The sequence below is a fragment of the Lolium perenne genome, chromosome 1, assembly GCF_019359855.2.
Source record: "Lolium perenne isolate Kyuss_39 chromosome 1, Kyuss_2.0, whole genome shotgun sequence".
In the NCBI taxonomy this organism is placed as follows: domain Eukaryota; kingdom Viridiplantae; phylum Streptophyta; class Magnoliopsida; order Poales; family Poaceae; genus Lolium; species Lolium perenne.
Window position 1 is genome coordinate 210799697 of NC_067244.2, and position 17753 is coordinate 210817449.

At 44.2% G+C, this 17753-nt stretch overlaps 1 protein-coding gene across 1 annotated transcript; it reads left to right on the forward strand.

The window, feature by feature from the left end:
• The first annotated feature begins 5268 nt into the window (after nucleotides 1-5268).
• LOC127322836 (auxin transporter-like protein 2) lies at nucleotides 5269-10437 on the forward strand. The gene is made up of 8 exons (XM_051351247.2): nucleotides 5269-5635; nucleotides 5768-6021; nucleotides 6104-6289; nucleotides 6659-6771; nucleotides 6876-7059; nucleotides 7156-7253; nucleotides 9302-9767; nucleotides 9867-10437. The coding sequence occupies exons 2-8, from the start codon at nucleotides 5812-5814 to the stop codon at nucleotides 10092-10094; spliced, it is 1485 nt and encodes a 494-aa protein (XP_051207207.1). The 5' UTR covers nucleotides 5269-5635; nucleotides 5768-5811; the 3' UTR covers nucleotides 10095-10437.
• Nucleotides 10438-17753: the final 7316 nt, after the last annotated feature.

Consider the following 17753-nt stretch of genomic DNA (forward strand, 5'->3'; position numbering starts at 1 on the left):
TTTTCAATGAAAGACCTTGGTGAAGCATCGTATATATTAGGCATCAAGATTTATAGAGATAGATCAAGACGCCTAATAGGGCTATCACAGAGTACATACCTGGACAAGATTCTAAAGAAGTTTAGAATGGACGAAAGTAAGAAAGGGTTTTTACCTATGTTACCAGGCAAGGTCTTGAGTAAGACTCAAGGACCGGCTACGGCAGAAGAAAGAGAAAGGATGAGTAATATCCCCTATGCCTCGGCAGTAGGATCTATCATGTATGCCATGCTATGTACTAGACCGGATATAGCACATGTTGTTAGTTTGACTAGCAGATATCAAAGTGATCCAGGAATGGAACATCGGACAGCGGTCAAGAATATCCCGAAGTACTTGAAAAGAACTAAGGATATGTTTCTTTGTTATGGAGGTGACCAAGAGCTCGTTGTAAGTGGTTACACCGATGCAAGTTGGAACACCGATCCCGATGACTCTAAGTCACACTGGGTACGTGTTTATATTGAATGGTGCTGCAGTAAGCTGGGCAAGCTCGAAGCAGTGCACGGTGGCGAAGTCTTCAACAGAATCAGAGTACATAGCGGCTTCAAAGGCTTCATCAGAAGCGGTATGGATGAAGAGGTTCATTGTAGAGCTTGGTGTGGTTCCTAGTGTATTGGACCCATTAATCATTTACTGTGATAACATGGGTGCCATCGCCAATGCACAAGAGCCAAGGTCACACAAGAGGCTGAAGCATATCAAGTTGCGTTACCACTCGATTCGCGAGTACATCGAAGATGGAGAAGTAAAGATTTGCAAAGTACACACTGATCTGAATGTAGCAGATCCGTTGACTAAAGCTCTCCCTAGGGCAAAGCATGACCAACACCAGAATGCCATGGGTGTTAGGTATATTACAATGTAATCTAGATTATTGACTCTAGTGCAAGTGGGAGACTGAAGGAGATATGCCCTAGAGGCAATAATAAAGTGGTTATTATTTATATCTTTATGTTTATGATAAATGTTTATATATCATGCTATAATTGTATTAACCGAAACATTAGTACATGTGTGATATGTAGACAAACAAAGAAGTCCCTAGTATGCCTCTTAACTAGCTTGTTGATTAATGGATGATTAGTTTCATAATCATGAACATTGGATGTTATTAATAACAAGGTTATATCATTGTATGAATGATGTAATGGACACACCCAATTAAGCGTAGCATGAGATCTCGTCATTAAGTTATTTGCTATAAGCTTTCGATACATAGTTACCTAGTCCTTATGACCATGAGATCATGTAAATCACTTATACCGGAAAGGTAGTTTGATTACACCAAACGCCACTGCGTAAATGGGTGGTTATAAAGGTGGGATTAAGTATCCGGAAAGTATGAGTTGAGGCATATGGATCAACAGTGGGATTTGTCCATCCCGATGACGGATAGATATACTCTTGGCCCTCTCGGTGGAATGTCGTCTAATGTCTTGCAAGCATATGAATAAGTTCATAAAAGACCACATACCACGGTACGAGTAAAGAGTACTTGTCAGGAGACGAGGTTGAACAAGGTATAGAGTGATACCGAAGATCAAACCTCGGACAAGTAAAATATCGCGTGACAAAGGGAATTGGTATTGTATGTGAATGGTTCATTCGATCACTAAAGTCATCGTTGAATATGTGGGAGCCATTATGGATCTCCAGATCCCGCTATTGGTTATTGGTCGGAGTGAGTACTCAACCATGTCCGCATAGTTCACGAACCGTAGGGTGACACACTTAAAGTTGGATGTTGAAATGGTAGAACTTGAATATGGAATGGAGTTCGAATATTTGTTCGGAGTCCCGGATGAGATCCCGGACATCACGAGGAGTTCCGGAATGGTCCGGAGAATAAGATTCATATATAGGATGTCATTTTATGTGAATTAAAATGATGCGGAAGGTTCTATGGAAGGTTCTAGAAAAGTCCGGAAGAAACCACCAAGGAAGGTGGAGTCCCGGTGGGACTCCACCTCCATGGCCGGCCAACCCTAGTGGGGGAGGAGTCCCAAGTGGACTCCCCCTTAGGGGGCCGGCCACCCCCCCATATGGAAGGGGGGAATCCCACCCCAAGTGGGATTCCCACCCTAGGTAGGTTTCCTTTTCATATGGAAGGTTTTGGTTTCGGGTCTTATTCGAAGACTTGGAGTCCAACACTTGGGGTTCCACCTATATAATGAGGGGCCAAGGGAGGGGGCCGGCCACCCCAAGACCACAAGCTGGCCGCCCCCTTGAAGTGGCCGGCCACCCCCTCCCAAACCCTAGCTGCCCCCCTCTCCTCCATATCTCCCGCGTAGCTTTAGCGAAGCTCCGCCGGAGTTCTCCACCGCCACCGACACCACGCCGTCGTGCTGTCGGATTCAAGAGGAGCTACTAGTTCCGCTGCCCGGTGGAACGGGAGGTGGACGTCGTCTTCATCAACAACCGAACGTGTGACCGAGTACGGAGGTGCTGCCTGTTCGTGGCGCCGGAAGCGATCGTGATCAAGATCTTCTACGCGCTTTTGCAAGCGGCAAGTGAACATCTACCGCAGCAACAAGAGCCTCATCTTGTAGGCTTTGGAATCTCTTCAAGGGTGAGACTCGATACCCCCTCGTTGCTACCGTCTTCTAGATTGCATCTCGGCTTGGATTGCGTGTTCGCGGTAGAATTTTTTTTGTTTTCTATGCAACGTTATCCTACAGTTACCATCAGTAGGACAATGAATTACTCAAGCAAATTGTATACTATTAATCACTCAATCAAATTGTCTACTATCAAAGAAAAAAATTCACAGGTTGATCACGGGTAGGCCAATAAATCTCTCAAGTAAATAGTCTAAAAAATAAGAAGAGATCTCAATATGTTTGGTAATTCGGTCCCTCAAAAATAGTTTGGGGGTATTTTGCCTACTACATACAACGCACATACAATATACATGATAACAGTATTGTGACCGCAAACAACTTGATTTAGGACAAAACGTACACCTTAAATTTTGGAAGAATGGGGTAGAAAATATAGGAACATCTTAATAGTTAGTTTGTTAGCTTTTCACAAGAAGGAAGAACATCAAACTTTATGAAAACACAGCTTCTCCAGGGATTTATTTCTTGACCTTGTTGGCAACAATATTTTCCATGAGAGCCATATATGTTCTTTGATGTTGATTTGATTTGGACTTTTTGGAGGAAAACATCAAGCTATTTTGTTGTGTCTTACTCTATGGTATTAGCAGCACAACCGAAACAATCTTAGTTTCTCTCCTCCAATTCTCCCCACTATATCGCTAAAATGAAAATGTGGCAACTTCTAAGACAACTTATATATACCAATGCAAAAGAAACACGTGCTAAGAAATACTAACCATGTTTTAAAAAGTAAGGCGTATAAATTTAGCAAAAAATCAAGGGAGTGGTGTTTTGGAACATGAGAGCATATGATCCCTCTATTTTGAAATGCATCTTACACATATTTAGAATTTTAAAAATTTTGAAACCAAAAATTCGCATGTAAATCTTCTCGTGCTACACGCTTACAAAGTTGTTTCATAAAAAATCGACTTATCATGTGACGTGTGTAAAAAGACAAAACTCGGTGCTAAAAATAATGCTTTTTACAAGATAAGTTTTCTCTTTTTTATATAGACCACAAAAAATATTAGTTTTTCGTGAAACTTGACGAACGAACATATATTATGAAGATGTACATGTAAAAAAAATTGTTAAAATTTTTCGATATTTCGAAATATGATTTTTTGGTAGAGGGTGCATACGCACCCGGGAGCCGAATTGAATTTCCGAAAAATCAATGTCTTCTAAATTTCAATAATCTTACATATGAAAATAGGTACATCAATAATACCAAATCGATGTTAACACTCTCTCATTCCTAGATTAGGGCATACAGTTTTTGGAACAGAAATTAAGAAAAAAATGCATGTAGATAGACCATTACAATAGTTTTGGGCGGGATTTTACATTGCTAATTGACGTGAGAAAATAGAAAAGTTTGCACGAGATTAGTAAACGTAATCAAATTCCTAAGAAATTTGTCCATTACGTTTCAGTTTTTCCTCAACAAAATATATACCGTATGTCAGGAAACACGGGGAGTATATAATAATGTATGGTATCAATGTTGTGGCTATTAAAATTTATTTTATATATTCGATCAAAATTTCTAAACTTTGACTAAACTTATATTTCTTAACTTTGGGACGAAGGTAATAGAGCATTTAATATGAGCCACTGAAAGGCATTAATTAAATATAATATTTATTCATCCAATAAATACACCTTAGGAGGGGCTGAATTAACAAATAAAACCGAAATACACCTGAAAATTGTAATGTAGCTAAATAAAAAACACCTAATAAAGACAAATTTATGAATTACTCCCTTCGTTAATTCATATATTTTTTTGAGAAAAAAATCTAAAATATAAGGTATATTGCGTTGCATCGCTCATCTGCACTTTTCTTTAACGATTTGATTACATTTTCTTATCTCATACTATCTTCATTCCAAAGGTTAAGGCTTATATTTTTTTTGAAAAGTCAAACCAATTAAAGTTTGACCAAACTTTTATAACAATCTATTAACAAATATAATGTTTTGTAGATACCCCACGAAAATATATTTCATTATCTATTTAATGATATTAATTTTGTATTTTGCATGTTAATGATTTTTGGTAAAAGCTTAGTCAAATTTAACATAGTTTGATTTTCTAAAAATAATACAAGCCTTAAGTTTTGGGATGGAGATAGTATACACTTGTCCATTTTATCAAGTCAATTAGTCCGAGTGATCTCACCCATTAGGCTATACGTAGCCTGTCAATTATTAGTTGGATAGTAATAAAGAGGAAATACACCTAATTATACGGAATGCATCATTAAAAAACAAATACACCTTATAATAGGGAAAAAAGATGGAGTAGCCTTTGTTACTCTTATTATACTTCCAATTTATTAGCATATGCATGATAAAAACGATTAATAACTTCATGTTTATCTGTTCATCAATGTTTGGCAGAGACGTACTAAACTTGATTATATTTATAATCACAGCTATACTTGTAGCCTGTTAATTACATTTATGATTTCTTGATTATCCTACCATTTTATTTGATGTGCATGATGATTGTCATTTATATTTTGCTCTGGAATTTTGTAGTATAGCACACGTCAAAGCGGATGGATATAAAGCGGCACGCGGTTCCCTTCCCCCACACCCAAGTCCTCTCGTCAAGATCAGCAGAAAGCACGCCACGCTCCCCCCTCCCACCGTCCCACACTCCCACGTCGGCTCTTCACTCCTCGCAAAGCGAAGAACGGGGCCGGGGAGACCGGGCGAAGGGGGAGCGAAGATCCGGGAGCAGAGCTGCTGCCAGATCCCGCAAAGCGGGCGGCCAAGTAACGGCTGTGCCCCTCGCGACCTCTGCAGTTTCGGCTCCGGGCGGCGCTTGCTGGCGCCTGTCTGCCTGCCTGCAGAAAAGTACGCGCCGGCTTTCGATAGCACAGTAAATTCCATCGGCGGCTTCTACTGCCGCTGCTCTGTCCACAGCGTCCAACTGTCCGGCGATACTCATTAATTTACTCCCCGGCGCGCGACAGGTTCGTGCTGTAATTTAGTGTCTGCAATTCTGCATATATAGCCGGTGCTGTGCGTGTCTTCCTCCCCTGTTTCCTGCAGCCATTGCGTGTTTTCTTACTTCCTCGGCTTCTTGCGTTCTGCTGTGTGCGTAGTGCGTAGAGAGAAGGAGAGAGCGCGGCCGGGGATCGGTGTGAGGATGGTGCCGGGCGATCACGCGGAGGAGGCCATCGTGCCCATGGCGGACGGCGCCAACGGCAGGGGGGAGGTGCGCGCGATGGACACGGCGTGGGACGGCGGCGAGGACTCCGAGCAGCAGCAGGGCGGCGGCGGGAAGTTCAGCATGAAGGACCTGCTGTGGCACGGCGGCTCCGTCTGGGACGCCTGGTTCAGCTGCGCCTCCAACCAGGTATGGATGATCTCTGAACGCCTATGATCTCTGGAAGTAGTCAACATGATGCGCATTCTCTCTCGTCCGCGATGATTTGCAGGTTGCGCAGGTGCTGCTGACGCTGCCCTACTCCTTCTCGCAGCTGGGGATGGTGTCGGGCCTCCTGCTGCAGGTGTTCTACGGCCTCATGGGCAGCTGGACCGCCTACCTCATCAGCGTCCTCTACGTCGAGTACCGCGCCCGCAAGGAGAAGGAGGGCGTCAGCTTCAAGAACCACGTCATACAGGTCGGTCCATCACTCATCAATCAGTCGGTCAGTCGGCACCACACTCCACTCTGCTGGCTGCCTTGCTTCAGCTTCACTCAGTCTTTCAGTTTCGTTCGGTTCATCACTAGCTCACTCCACTCTGCTGGTGCTGGGCTTGCTTCTGTCAGTCTTTCAGTTTCGTTTCGGTTCCGCCTTTCCTGCCGCATACCGTTTCTTTCTCAACTTGACCATTTCCTTATCGCTGAAGCAAGACTTGCAACGCGATAAGCATGCATCTGTTCTGTTCAGTTACTCACTTACTCTAGGACTAGGACACACACGGATCAAACAGGAATGTACTAACTAAATCATGGATTCCTTTTTCCTTCTACTTTTGCTGTTCACCAGTGGTTCGAAGTCCTGGATGGGCTGCTGGGCCCGTACTGGAAGGTGGCCGGCCTCGCCTTCAACTGCACCTTCCTCCTCTTCGGCTCCGTCATCCAGCTCATCGCCTGCGCAAGGTTTGTTCAGTCACCCTTCACACACCTTGTTAATTTTAACTGCGCAACTGCTATCTGTTGGAGTTGGAGATGATCGAATGCTCAAACCATACTAATGGTGGCAGTAACATCTACTACATCAACGACCGGCTGGACAAGCGGACATGGACCTACATCTTTGGCGCCTGCTGCGCCACCACCGTCTTCATCCCCTCCTTCCACAACTACCGCATATGGTCCTTCCTAGGACTCGGCATGACCACTTACACAGCATGGTACATCACAATCGCTGCTGCCGTCCACGGCAAGGTCAGTCTGATCGACCTAATTGTTTGCCAACAATGTCAAGTTTATTTGATTGATTGTTTCGCACTAGCTAATAATGTGCTTCCCCTCGCATCGCAGGTCGACGGCGTCAAGCACTCGGGCCCGACCAGCCTCATGCTCTACTTCACCGGCGCCACCAACATCCTCTACACTTTCGGAGGACACGCCGTCACCGTGTAAGTACTCACCAGTCGCACCACAAAATATGCAAGCGTGCAATGAATACAGTTTGTTTTCTAACTAGCGCACCAAGATATATCGTCTATACTTTCACCTGGTGCAGCTTTTGCCTAGTGCTGTCCGTGCGTGGATAGGGTTGAAAATCCAGTGTCGCTTCCATTCCATCTTCCTTTTGGTCCCCTCCTCACCTCACTCCAGCCCAACTTGCCATCTTATTTATTCAGTAGTAAGATCTTGTAGTGAAGAATTTCTTGTAGCTAGATCAGGGCAAGCCAATCACGGCGAGTAAACAATGGTTTACGGCGCTTGTGGAAACCACCTGTCCTAGCTTCTTACCGTCAGTTGCTGCATATAAGCACTAGAGCTAGGCGATCAACTCAACTCGTACAGTCCTGCTTAAGGTCCACTGCTATATATACTAGCCACTGAATATGGATTTCAATACCCATGGTGATCAAGCCTTTATTCCCATAATCCATTCCCTATGCTTAATCGGTGGGTGCCATCTAGTATGATGATCTTTGCGTCGCGATTAATGATGAGATCCAGTGCGAGGAATCATCAGTAGCATCAAGTGCGGTGTTCAAACCTCAAGTTGTTAATTAGAGAGAGCTAGCTTTGTCTTAGAAATTCTTTTCTAGTGATAGAAATGCTCTTTCCGGAGGTTGGATGATATGGACTGGTTTGGTTTCCATCATTCCATCTCGCTAGTGCGGACTTCACATCAAGTATACCAAATCCGTCGTCCTAGTTGCCCTCTAGTGCGGGCCATGGTTTGTTCATGATTCGAGCTGATCTATTAGTGGTAACCCCTTTGGTTAGTGGACAAAAAAGCACAAATGCCTACTTTGGGTATTCCATCCAAATTAAGTCCTCAGTTTCCCTTCGCTTCTTAGTTGCATTTCCACTGAATTTGCTGAAACCTTGCCAAAATATGGTTTTTTTTGCTTGGTTGGGCCTGAATTCAATTGCCACGGCTAGTATTTTAATTTGAAACTGAAAGATTACTGCACTAGCCAATTGAACCAAAAATCCGAATTGATGAAAACAGACTAGGCAGTGTATTTATATTCAACACACCCCCTCGTCTAGGCTATTTTAGTCCTTAGTGTGGATTTGGTGCGGCCGCAGAATCTTTTTTTTCTTTTGTTTTTAAAATTGCGTGAGCAGAGTCTTGAACTTGATACCTCTTGGGCTCTGATACCATGAAAGATTGCTGCACTAGCCAATCAAATAAAAATCCGAACTGATAGAAATAGACTAGGCAGTGTATTTATATTCAACAGAAGCGAAAGAAATTATCACTCGATGCAATTAATAAGGTAGGATCATTTTCCCTCAAAAAAAAAAAGGTAGGATCTTTCACTAAAAAACGGAATTGCTGAATTCCCGGTGAAAATCTGAATCTCTACGATTCATTACCAGCGAGTGGCCATATATGACCTTAGATTTGTCGGGAATTGCTTCATTTGGCCTTATTTGTCGGCCAGATGTGTACTTAACCAGAGAAGTATGTAGCCGAATCAAGAGGAGAAAGTTAGGGCAGATTCTTCATGTCCCTATCGCTCTAAATGTCCTGACTAGGAGAAGCACTACTTTACCCATGCTAGCTTAACATTCCATCAACGTAAAGCATCTAAGCACATGTGCTGAAAGGGCGTGTACGTAGTACGCTAATTCCAAAGGTTTATTCTCATTCTGTATCGAACTTACTAAAGGATAAGAAGATCAACCCCCTTCCTGTTGACAATAGTTAATTAGTATGCACATGTTGTTTTCACGAGACTGCTCGTACAGGCACGCAGTGGAGTAGCTTACTATTCCCTTTTTTTTAAGAATAAACTCAATAAAGCGCTGCGTATATACATCAAGAAACCATAAGTTACAAGAGTGTCTACCATGCCAGACGGTGGAACACCTAGCCAAACCATACCACTTTTCCAAACAAGCTGTTTTGACTGGGTTCATTCCTGAACAAACTAACTGAATACTGAGCACAGATTTGTTCATGACTACTGACGACGGTTGTGCGCATGTCGTGCAGCGAGATCATGCACGCCATGTGGAAGCCGCGCAAGTTCAAGTACATCTACCTGGTGGCGACGATGTACGTCTTCACGCTGACGCTGCCGTCGGCGGCGACCATGTACTGGGCCTTCGGCGACGCGCTGCTGACGCACTCCAACGCCTTCTCGCTGCTACCGAAAACCGGGTGGCGCGACGCGGCGGTGATCCTGATGCTTATCCACCAGTTCATCACCTTCGGATTCGCCTGCACCCCGCTCTACTTCGTGTGGGAGAAGGCCATCGGCATGCACCACACCGGCAGCATCTTCCTCCGCGCCCTCGCGCGCCTCCCCATTGTCGTGCCCATCTGGTTCCTCGCCATCATCTTCCCCTTCTTCGGGCCAATCAACTCCGCCGTCGGCGCCCTCCTCGTCAGCTTCACCGTCTACATCATCCCCGCCGTGGCACACATGCTCACCTACCGCTCCGCCTCCGCCAGACAGGTATTATTAACCATCTGCTATATATGCGCACATATTACATCGAATGATCCACCTATGCTCATGTGTTTGACGCGCTGTTTAATGTACTTGATATGACAGAATGCGGCGGAGAAGCCACCAGCGTTCCTGCCGAGCTGGAGCGGGATGTTCGTGGTGAACCTCTTCGTCGTCGTGTGGGTGCTGGTCGTCGGCTTCGGGCTCGGCGGCTGGGCCAGCGTCACCAACTTTGTCAAGCAGATCGACACCTTTGGCCTCTTCGCCAAATGCTACCAATGTCCACCCAAGGCGCACGTTGGGTCGCCCCTCTCGGCGCCGCCGCACCACTAGCGGGGCAGTTCCAGCCGCCCGCCAGAAACAAGGAGCTTCTGATCGATGCTAGTTTCTGATCGCCTTGTCATAGGACAAATCTCCTATAGCGCGTTGGTGAAGCTAGGGTAGTACTAGAACATCTTGCATGTTTATCACTAGCCAGGATTATTATGCAGTTCATCGGTTTATTTTCTATGGTAAAAATATCTCTGCTTCAAAAATACCATATGTTGATGCCGTTCTCTTGCATGCCAGCCCCTGATGCTAGTTTCGGATAGCCTTGTGATAGAACAAAACTCACATAAATCATGTCACATAATTGAACAACAGACATATGAACATACTTGAACAAAACTCTAGGTTTGTTCGAAGTTATACTTGTAGTGCCACCTAAATAAGCACACGCACAACCAAACAAAAATTGAAACAAAAGCACGTGGAGGATTGCAGCTACAGGTAATGTTTAGGCATGGTTATGTCGCCATCTGAAGTCATATCTCATAATTTTTTGTATGACTCAGACAGTAGCTTCATAAATAAATGGTTTCTGCAGTAATAAAACTATGTCATGTAACTTCAATTATTTTAAGCAAGATGTTCATGGATTCTTTGCATGGAAAACAAAAAAAATCTACGGTTTCAACCACAAACGCACCAAGATTAAGATTATATAAGAACATGCAACTGACGGTTAAACCGCGGTGAAGATTAACTTGTCCTTGAAGACACAAAGCGTTAACGAGAACGGTTCTCGTGGGTGGTGTACAGGATCACTTGCCGATCTCAAGATCGGGATAAAGACTAGCGCTGCAAACGGGCAATACTTCTGTACTTGGTAAAACGTATGGCTTATCGACGACCTTCGATTCCTCGTTTCAGCGTGGCAGCGGAAGTGGAGGATCCACCGGGACACTCCAACAACACACCAACCTGGTGGTGTTGGTGGAGAAACTGTTTGAGCAGGGCTTCTCCTAAGCCATAGCCCGTATGGTGGATCAGCGGAAAGAGGAAGAAGAGACCAACCAAAGGGTCAAGAGATGAGCAAACTAGGAAGAGGTAAGCTCCACCCATCTATATATAGGCGGAGGGAGTACATCATCCCAAAGGGGTGCCGCCCCCTAGAAGGTGCCTCCACCTCTTCCCTCATTATGTGGTGGACACTCCACTCACCCACTAAAGAAGTCCCCATAATTGATATAAAAATCAACTCAAAAATGAAGGGGTTTTCTCACATAAAAAATATTTTTTTCTTTATTTTATTTAATATTTGTCATTTCTTTTAATCAACAAACATTAACATTCATCCTCTTGAACTATTCCGATATCTCGAGACTATTCTGATGATTCTCAAAACAATTCCTCTATTGTCCAATCTTTTCTTCGGTGTTCCCTATCCACTCAAAAGTGTCAACGAATTTAAGTGTGTCACCCTACGGTTCGTGAATAATGTGGGCATGACTGAGACACATCTCTAATCAATAATCATCAGCGGGATTTGGAGATCTGTAATGACTCATGAAACTTGTGATCGCCGGAACCATAAAGTCCTAACCAATTTATTTTATCTTGCGTTTACTTTTTTGGGATCCGATCATCGGTATCAACTATACCTAGTTTGATCCCATTACCGACAAGTACACTTTACTCGTTTCGTGATATGACATTTATGTGACCTAGTCACATGCTTGCAAGCAGTGTCAATGTGATATCATCAAGAGGGTCCAGGGTATATCTCCTCGTCATCAGGATAGATAAAACTCACTCTTCATCCACGAGCCTCAACTAATAATTTCATAGTACCCAAATCCACCTTCATAGTCAACCTGTTACGCTGTGACATTTGATGTCATCAAAGTACTCTTTGGTGTTAGTGACTGACATGATCTCTCATGGCCTATGGAATGGAGCTACTTCGTATGTGTTTGATATAGAAATGTAAACTTAATGACTTAATTGTATTGTTATACCTACTTGGGCGTGTGTTCATCGCATCATTCTTCTAATGACGTGACCTCGTTATTAACAACATCCAATATTCATGATCAGTAAACTTTGATCATCAGTTAATTAACAAGCTAATTAAATGAGAGGCTTTACTAGAAACTCATGTTTGTTTAATAGACACACATGTATTAACGTTTCCGGTTAATACAATTCTAGCATGAGAAATAAACATCTATCTAAACATGGAATATGATAATAACCACATTATTTTTGCCTCTTGGGCATATTCCTTTCAGTCTCCCACGAACTAAAATTATCACTTCGTATCAAATAGTTCACAAAAATAAGGGTTAAAAAGTCACAAAAATGCCGTGTATGGCCCAATGGAAGCTCTCAAATTTGGGAAGATCTTCTGATATCCTAAAACCAATTTGCAAATAAACAATTATTTTTTGTTTCAAATGCAATCTTCTTGAATTTGGTGCACATGATTTTGCAACTATGTTTTTTTAATCAGAATATTGATGCATTTTAAGATCATGTGAATCAAAAAAAACTCTAACTACCAACAAAGATACTTTGTTTACTTATTATTTCTAAGATTGTAGAGGCGAAGGTGCGGCTTAAACCATACTTATTGGTTACATAACCACAAGATTGTTTGAACTGGGGCATCCAAAGAGTGTATCGATTTCAGACAATGAGATCACCATCGGAACCTGTCACAAGGGCCGATTTATGCATATTATTTTTACCACGGAGAGTAAAAATAAATATAATTATTTATACTAAACTCATGTATTTTTTATGAATAATCCTTATCGATCCATGGCCACTGTATTTTATAATAAAATTTACATTACAATTCAATACATCGCGTCTTAGAAATACATAAACCATATTAAGTTAAATGTGAGAAAATACGAAAAGACAAAACCACTTGTGTCCTCAGATTAATTTGTGTCACTCGTTTGAATATAGTGTATATACATGTGTGTATTTTTATCTCTCTTAGTAGGTATCTCTAAATTGGATGCCACAAGAATATCATGATAGAGAATTCTAATCTATAATTAGGTATACTCAAATAGAAAAATCAAGAGTATATATTGTGTTTAAGAGAATATTTTTACCTAATCATTGACGGGCACTGTCAATTTAGGTCAAATATATCTTACATATAATAATGGGTTCAATAATCTATTGACAACGTGCATTTTATGTTCACTTGGAACTCTCTAGCTAAAGATGGTCTTTAGTACAACTTGTAGGGCACCTACTGGAGAGATTTTCCGTCTAAGTGTCTAAATGAACCAACCGCCATGTTGAGCTGATCATATTGATTTCTTTCTATGTGATTCAGCCTATCAATTTGTTGCGTGGAATTAATCTTAGAAATTGTTTTTTTGGTTTTACCACATATTCAATAGAATTTTCGGCATTATAAATTTGAGTGAAATGCACCTACAATCCTTGAACTTGTTGGCTATGCCAGTCCTTTAACTCAGAAAGTGCCTTAAGGCAGTCCCTAAAACTTGCTATGTAGGTCTGCATACGGTTCAAGCTATGGTTCACGGCCATATTTTGATGACGTGGCGCAGGATCAGACCCGCAACGTCGTTCCCCACCACCATATGATGCGCTCCCGCATCGAAAAAACTGCTGGCCCCGGTGATGGCTCTTTTGTGCTTCTTCGACCCCAACTGTGATTGCTCCATCTTCAACTCTCACACACGTAGCTTGTCGGTGGTGCCCTAAACCCACGCTAGTATGACTGACGCGGCACAAGAAAACATGACACCTCGGCGGAGCAAGAAAGCACGACACCTCCAGGACCACGCAATGGATTCAACTGGTCGCACCACATAGGTAGAAGGTGGCCGGAGCGACAAGCAGCGACCACCATAGCTAGGCAGAGCACGGAAATACAACATGATGGAGAGGAGGAAGATAACCTCGATGTCGTCGACCCTGGGCCTCCCAGTTCAATTCTTATGGAGGGCACAACACCATGTTGAGTTGGAGGCGATGTCGCGCTCTGCTGGTCTCGGGGACGACGACAGCGTCGCCGCGGCGGACGACAGACACTTCGGGTGCATGTTCACGGGCGCGGGAGAGAGGATGCGGTGGGGCGAGAAATTGGTAGGGGCAGCGAGGGAGGCGGGCCAGCATGGCCGCGTCAGGAATCGCGACGACGACTATGGGCACAAGAGGAGGCACAGCTCCGTGAAGACGATGACACGAATTCAGGTGGGCTAATGATGGGCCCGATATAGCGACAGGTCAGCAAAATACGGGGTTAGTGCGGTTTAGGACCGTATATGGACCTGTAGAGCGAGATTAGGGATGGTACTGATGTGTTTTCTAAATTTAAGGATCGTTTCAGACACAGCCGACAAGTTTGAGGACGGTAGCTGCATTTCACTCTATAAATTTTTAATAATAAATAGTGATTATGCACATTGTTAATATGTGCCAGGGGCATGTACAACTTTGGGCCCATGGTGACCGCACCCTTTGCTCGACCTATGGGCCTGCCTTGCAAGTACACACCCATTTCTAAAGTTATGCGTGTTGTATAGATTCTCAACCTTATAGGCAAATGTAGTTAAATGTTGAACTATTTGACAAATTATTTTTATAATTTCTGCTCATGTTTATCATTTATCTGAAAAATAATACATATTATAGAGCCACTTCAGTTTTTACCATTCATGGTCAGTTGGTGTTTAATTTCTTTCGTGCAATTGCTTGATTTGGCAGAATGCTGCACAAAAGGTGCCGGCTTTCCTGTCGAGCTGGAGCGACATGTTTGTGGTGAACCTCTTCGTGGTGGCGTGGGTGCTCGTGGTCGGCTTCAGGCTCGGAGGCTGGGCCAGCGTTACCAACTCTGTCAAGCAGATCGACACATTTGACCTCTTCGCTAAATTCTACCTGTGTCCACCCAAGGCGCACGGCGGATCACCCCTCCCGGTGTCGGCGTACCACTAGCTAGCGGGGCAGTGCCAGCCGCCGGAAAGAAGGGTCTCTAGATCGATGTTGCGCAAAGAACCTCTTATATGCAAGTACCTTGTCATAGAACAAATCTCTTATGACGCGTTGTTGCAGCTAGGGTAGTGCTAGAACAATTTGGATGTTTATCACTAGCCAGGATTATTATTATGCCGTTTATCTGTTTCATTTTCTATGGTATAGAAAAAACTCTATTTTCTAAAATAACTGTTGAGACCATTCTCTTGCCAGGAATATTATGGTGTTCTTACAACGCGCTGGTTGGAATTTTTTGGACTCCAATACAGAGGGGCGAAACGAACGCATTTCGGATTTGCCAGGTGGCATCATCTGATCAAAGTATATGGTAGAAAGCAGAAACATGTAGCAAAACAAGAACGGTCGGGAGCATCAACGGTAAGGCTCCGAATGTTAGCGGGACGCAAATCATATGGAAGTGTTGTTTGGCGTCACGACGGTGGCACTCCTTTTGCTACGAGATAAGTACGTGACTGTAACTAAGAGGGGAGCACTAAATTGCGGAGGAATCTAAATTCGTAGATGTGTTGAATCTGCCAAAGCATTCAATATTAATGGAGAAGAAGGGGTACCACTAGATAGAGAGCAACCTTCGCGAAGGGAAGCATTGGCCCGCGTATCATCTAAACGATTGACACGTGTCAGACGTTGCGGCGCGAGCGCGCGACCACGATCCATCCGAGCAAGTACGGGCCGCACGAGCGAACGCGTACCGGGCGAGTACAAACGCGCGAGTACAGCCATCAGCCGCGCATGACCGCACAATGCGCGAGCACAGCCACGGCTAGCTCGTTCACGCACATGCAACAGCATCCCCTAGCGCATGCATAGTACGTAGAAAACTGGCACATCCATCTAGCACATGCATCTGTATACATGAACGAGTATGATTATGTATGATACACGAGTACTACAAACCACGATTACATAAACGAGCGAGTACAAGTATAGCTACAAACAGAAGCGAGTACAGATACGTCGCAGAACGAGCGACAAGATAATCTGATCAAGACACGAGACATCGTCAGCGTACACGAGATAAAATCTGATCACACACGAAGTAAATCTGATCAAGCACACGAGGAAATCTGATCACACGTACACGAGCAATCTAGTCTGATCACATAAGATAGGTCTGATCAAGACATGAGTAAGTACAGTCGAGCACACGAACGATTACAAGTACAGTCGCGCACACGAGGAAGGACTAGTACAAAAGCACAGGTATAGTAGCGCACACGAGTAAGTACAGTAAAGGGAAAAACTGCATCAAATACAGTAAAAACAGAAGTACTTATCAGTTGAAGCACAAGTAAGTACTTATCAGTTGAAGCACGAGTACAGTTAGGTATACAGCACGAGTACAATCACACTAGTATTGAAAGTACGAAAAAAAAAGTATCTCGAAACCTATCAACATGGGATCTAGTTTTGAAGATCTCGGTGCGAGGATCTTAAAAGTAAAAACGGTTTGTAATTTGGACTTACGGTTCGCAAGATATTTCATTTTGAAATAACGAATCTATAAAAATAAAGGGAAAACTGGACCATCCCTGTCCTTCTCTCTCCTCTTTTATCCCACTTTGCTTCCCCTTACGAGCAGGACACCAAAATTCTAGCACCACAACGCGCCACGTGTCGCATACGGAGAGATTTTTAGATCTTCGCGAAGACCGGCCTTTTTTTTTAGAGTTTTGAGAGAAGAAGCCATTTCGATTCGAGTGTTTTGGTTTGCTCTTGGACTGGTCGCTACAAACTTGGCCTCGGATGACTAGTGATGGGATTAAGCCCAATAACTCCCACGAAATTCATGCTTCTGATAGAGAGTAATGAGCCCAGATAAGAAACTACGTCAAAGATGGGCTTTTCCTGAAGCTTATCACCTCCACCCAAAAAAGGATACAGTTACGCTCAAAAAGAAAAAAGGATACAGTTTGCCGGTGCTCAAAGAAAAAGAAAATTAGCTATAGGGGTTACCTCAATATCCGGATTTTGCGGAGCCTATGGTTTTCGATTGGGCAAATATTGATTTAAGAGCATCTTCACTCGCGTCCTCCGAACGTCTTTTTAAAGGGATTTGGGACGTGCCGGACAAAAAAAGTTCCCAGTCGCATCCCCCAAAGCGTTTTTTGTCTGGCGTGGCCCGATACGGTGTCCGGCGCCGCGCGTCCATCCCCGCCCCACAGGGGAAGCTCCGGACACGCCGGACACAACGAAATGCGAGGCGGGGAGTAGCGGGACCGACGCGTTAGTGGCTCAGGAAAAATTCGTCCCCCACTCCCGCCAAATCGCGCCCCCTCCGCCACATCGCGCCTCTCTCGCCGCGCATTTCTACCGTCCTAACACATTTGACCTCCTATCCCGCCGATTCATTTCTTCCTCCCGCCGTCGCTGCTCTGTTCCTCCCGCCGCCGCTACCCTCTCCCTATCCATGGCACCGCCGACAGCCCCCAAAAAGATGGCCAAGAAAGCGGCTAAGAAGCCGCCGGGCAATGAGACGAAAGGGGCGAAGGCGCCCTTCGTGAAGCCGCGGAAGGCGCCGGCTCCGAAAAAGAAGCCGAAAGGCTGGACCGATGATCAGTGGCATCAAGACTGTCTGCGCCGGAAGTTGTCGAAACGACGGAGGGTGGCGCAGCAGGAGAAGAAGGCACTGGTGGCGCGCGCGCACCAGCACATGCTGGCCGGGGGTATCGCTGCCACCAA

Bases quoted from the DNA above. Each gene is read 5' to 3' on its own strand.
- LOC127322836 (XM_051351247.2), top strand. From the start codon at position 5,812: ATGGTGCCGGGCGATCACGCGGAGGAGGCCATCGTGCCCATGGCGGAC. The intron at 6,290-6,658 runs GTCGGTCCATCA...GCTGTTCACCAG, and splicing joins TCAAGAACCACGTCATACAG to TGGTTCGAAGTCCTGGATGG. The intron at 6,772-6,875 runs GTTTGTTCAGTC...TAATGGTGGCAG, and splicing joins CAGCTCATCGCCTGCGCAAG to TAACATCTACTACATCAACG.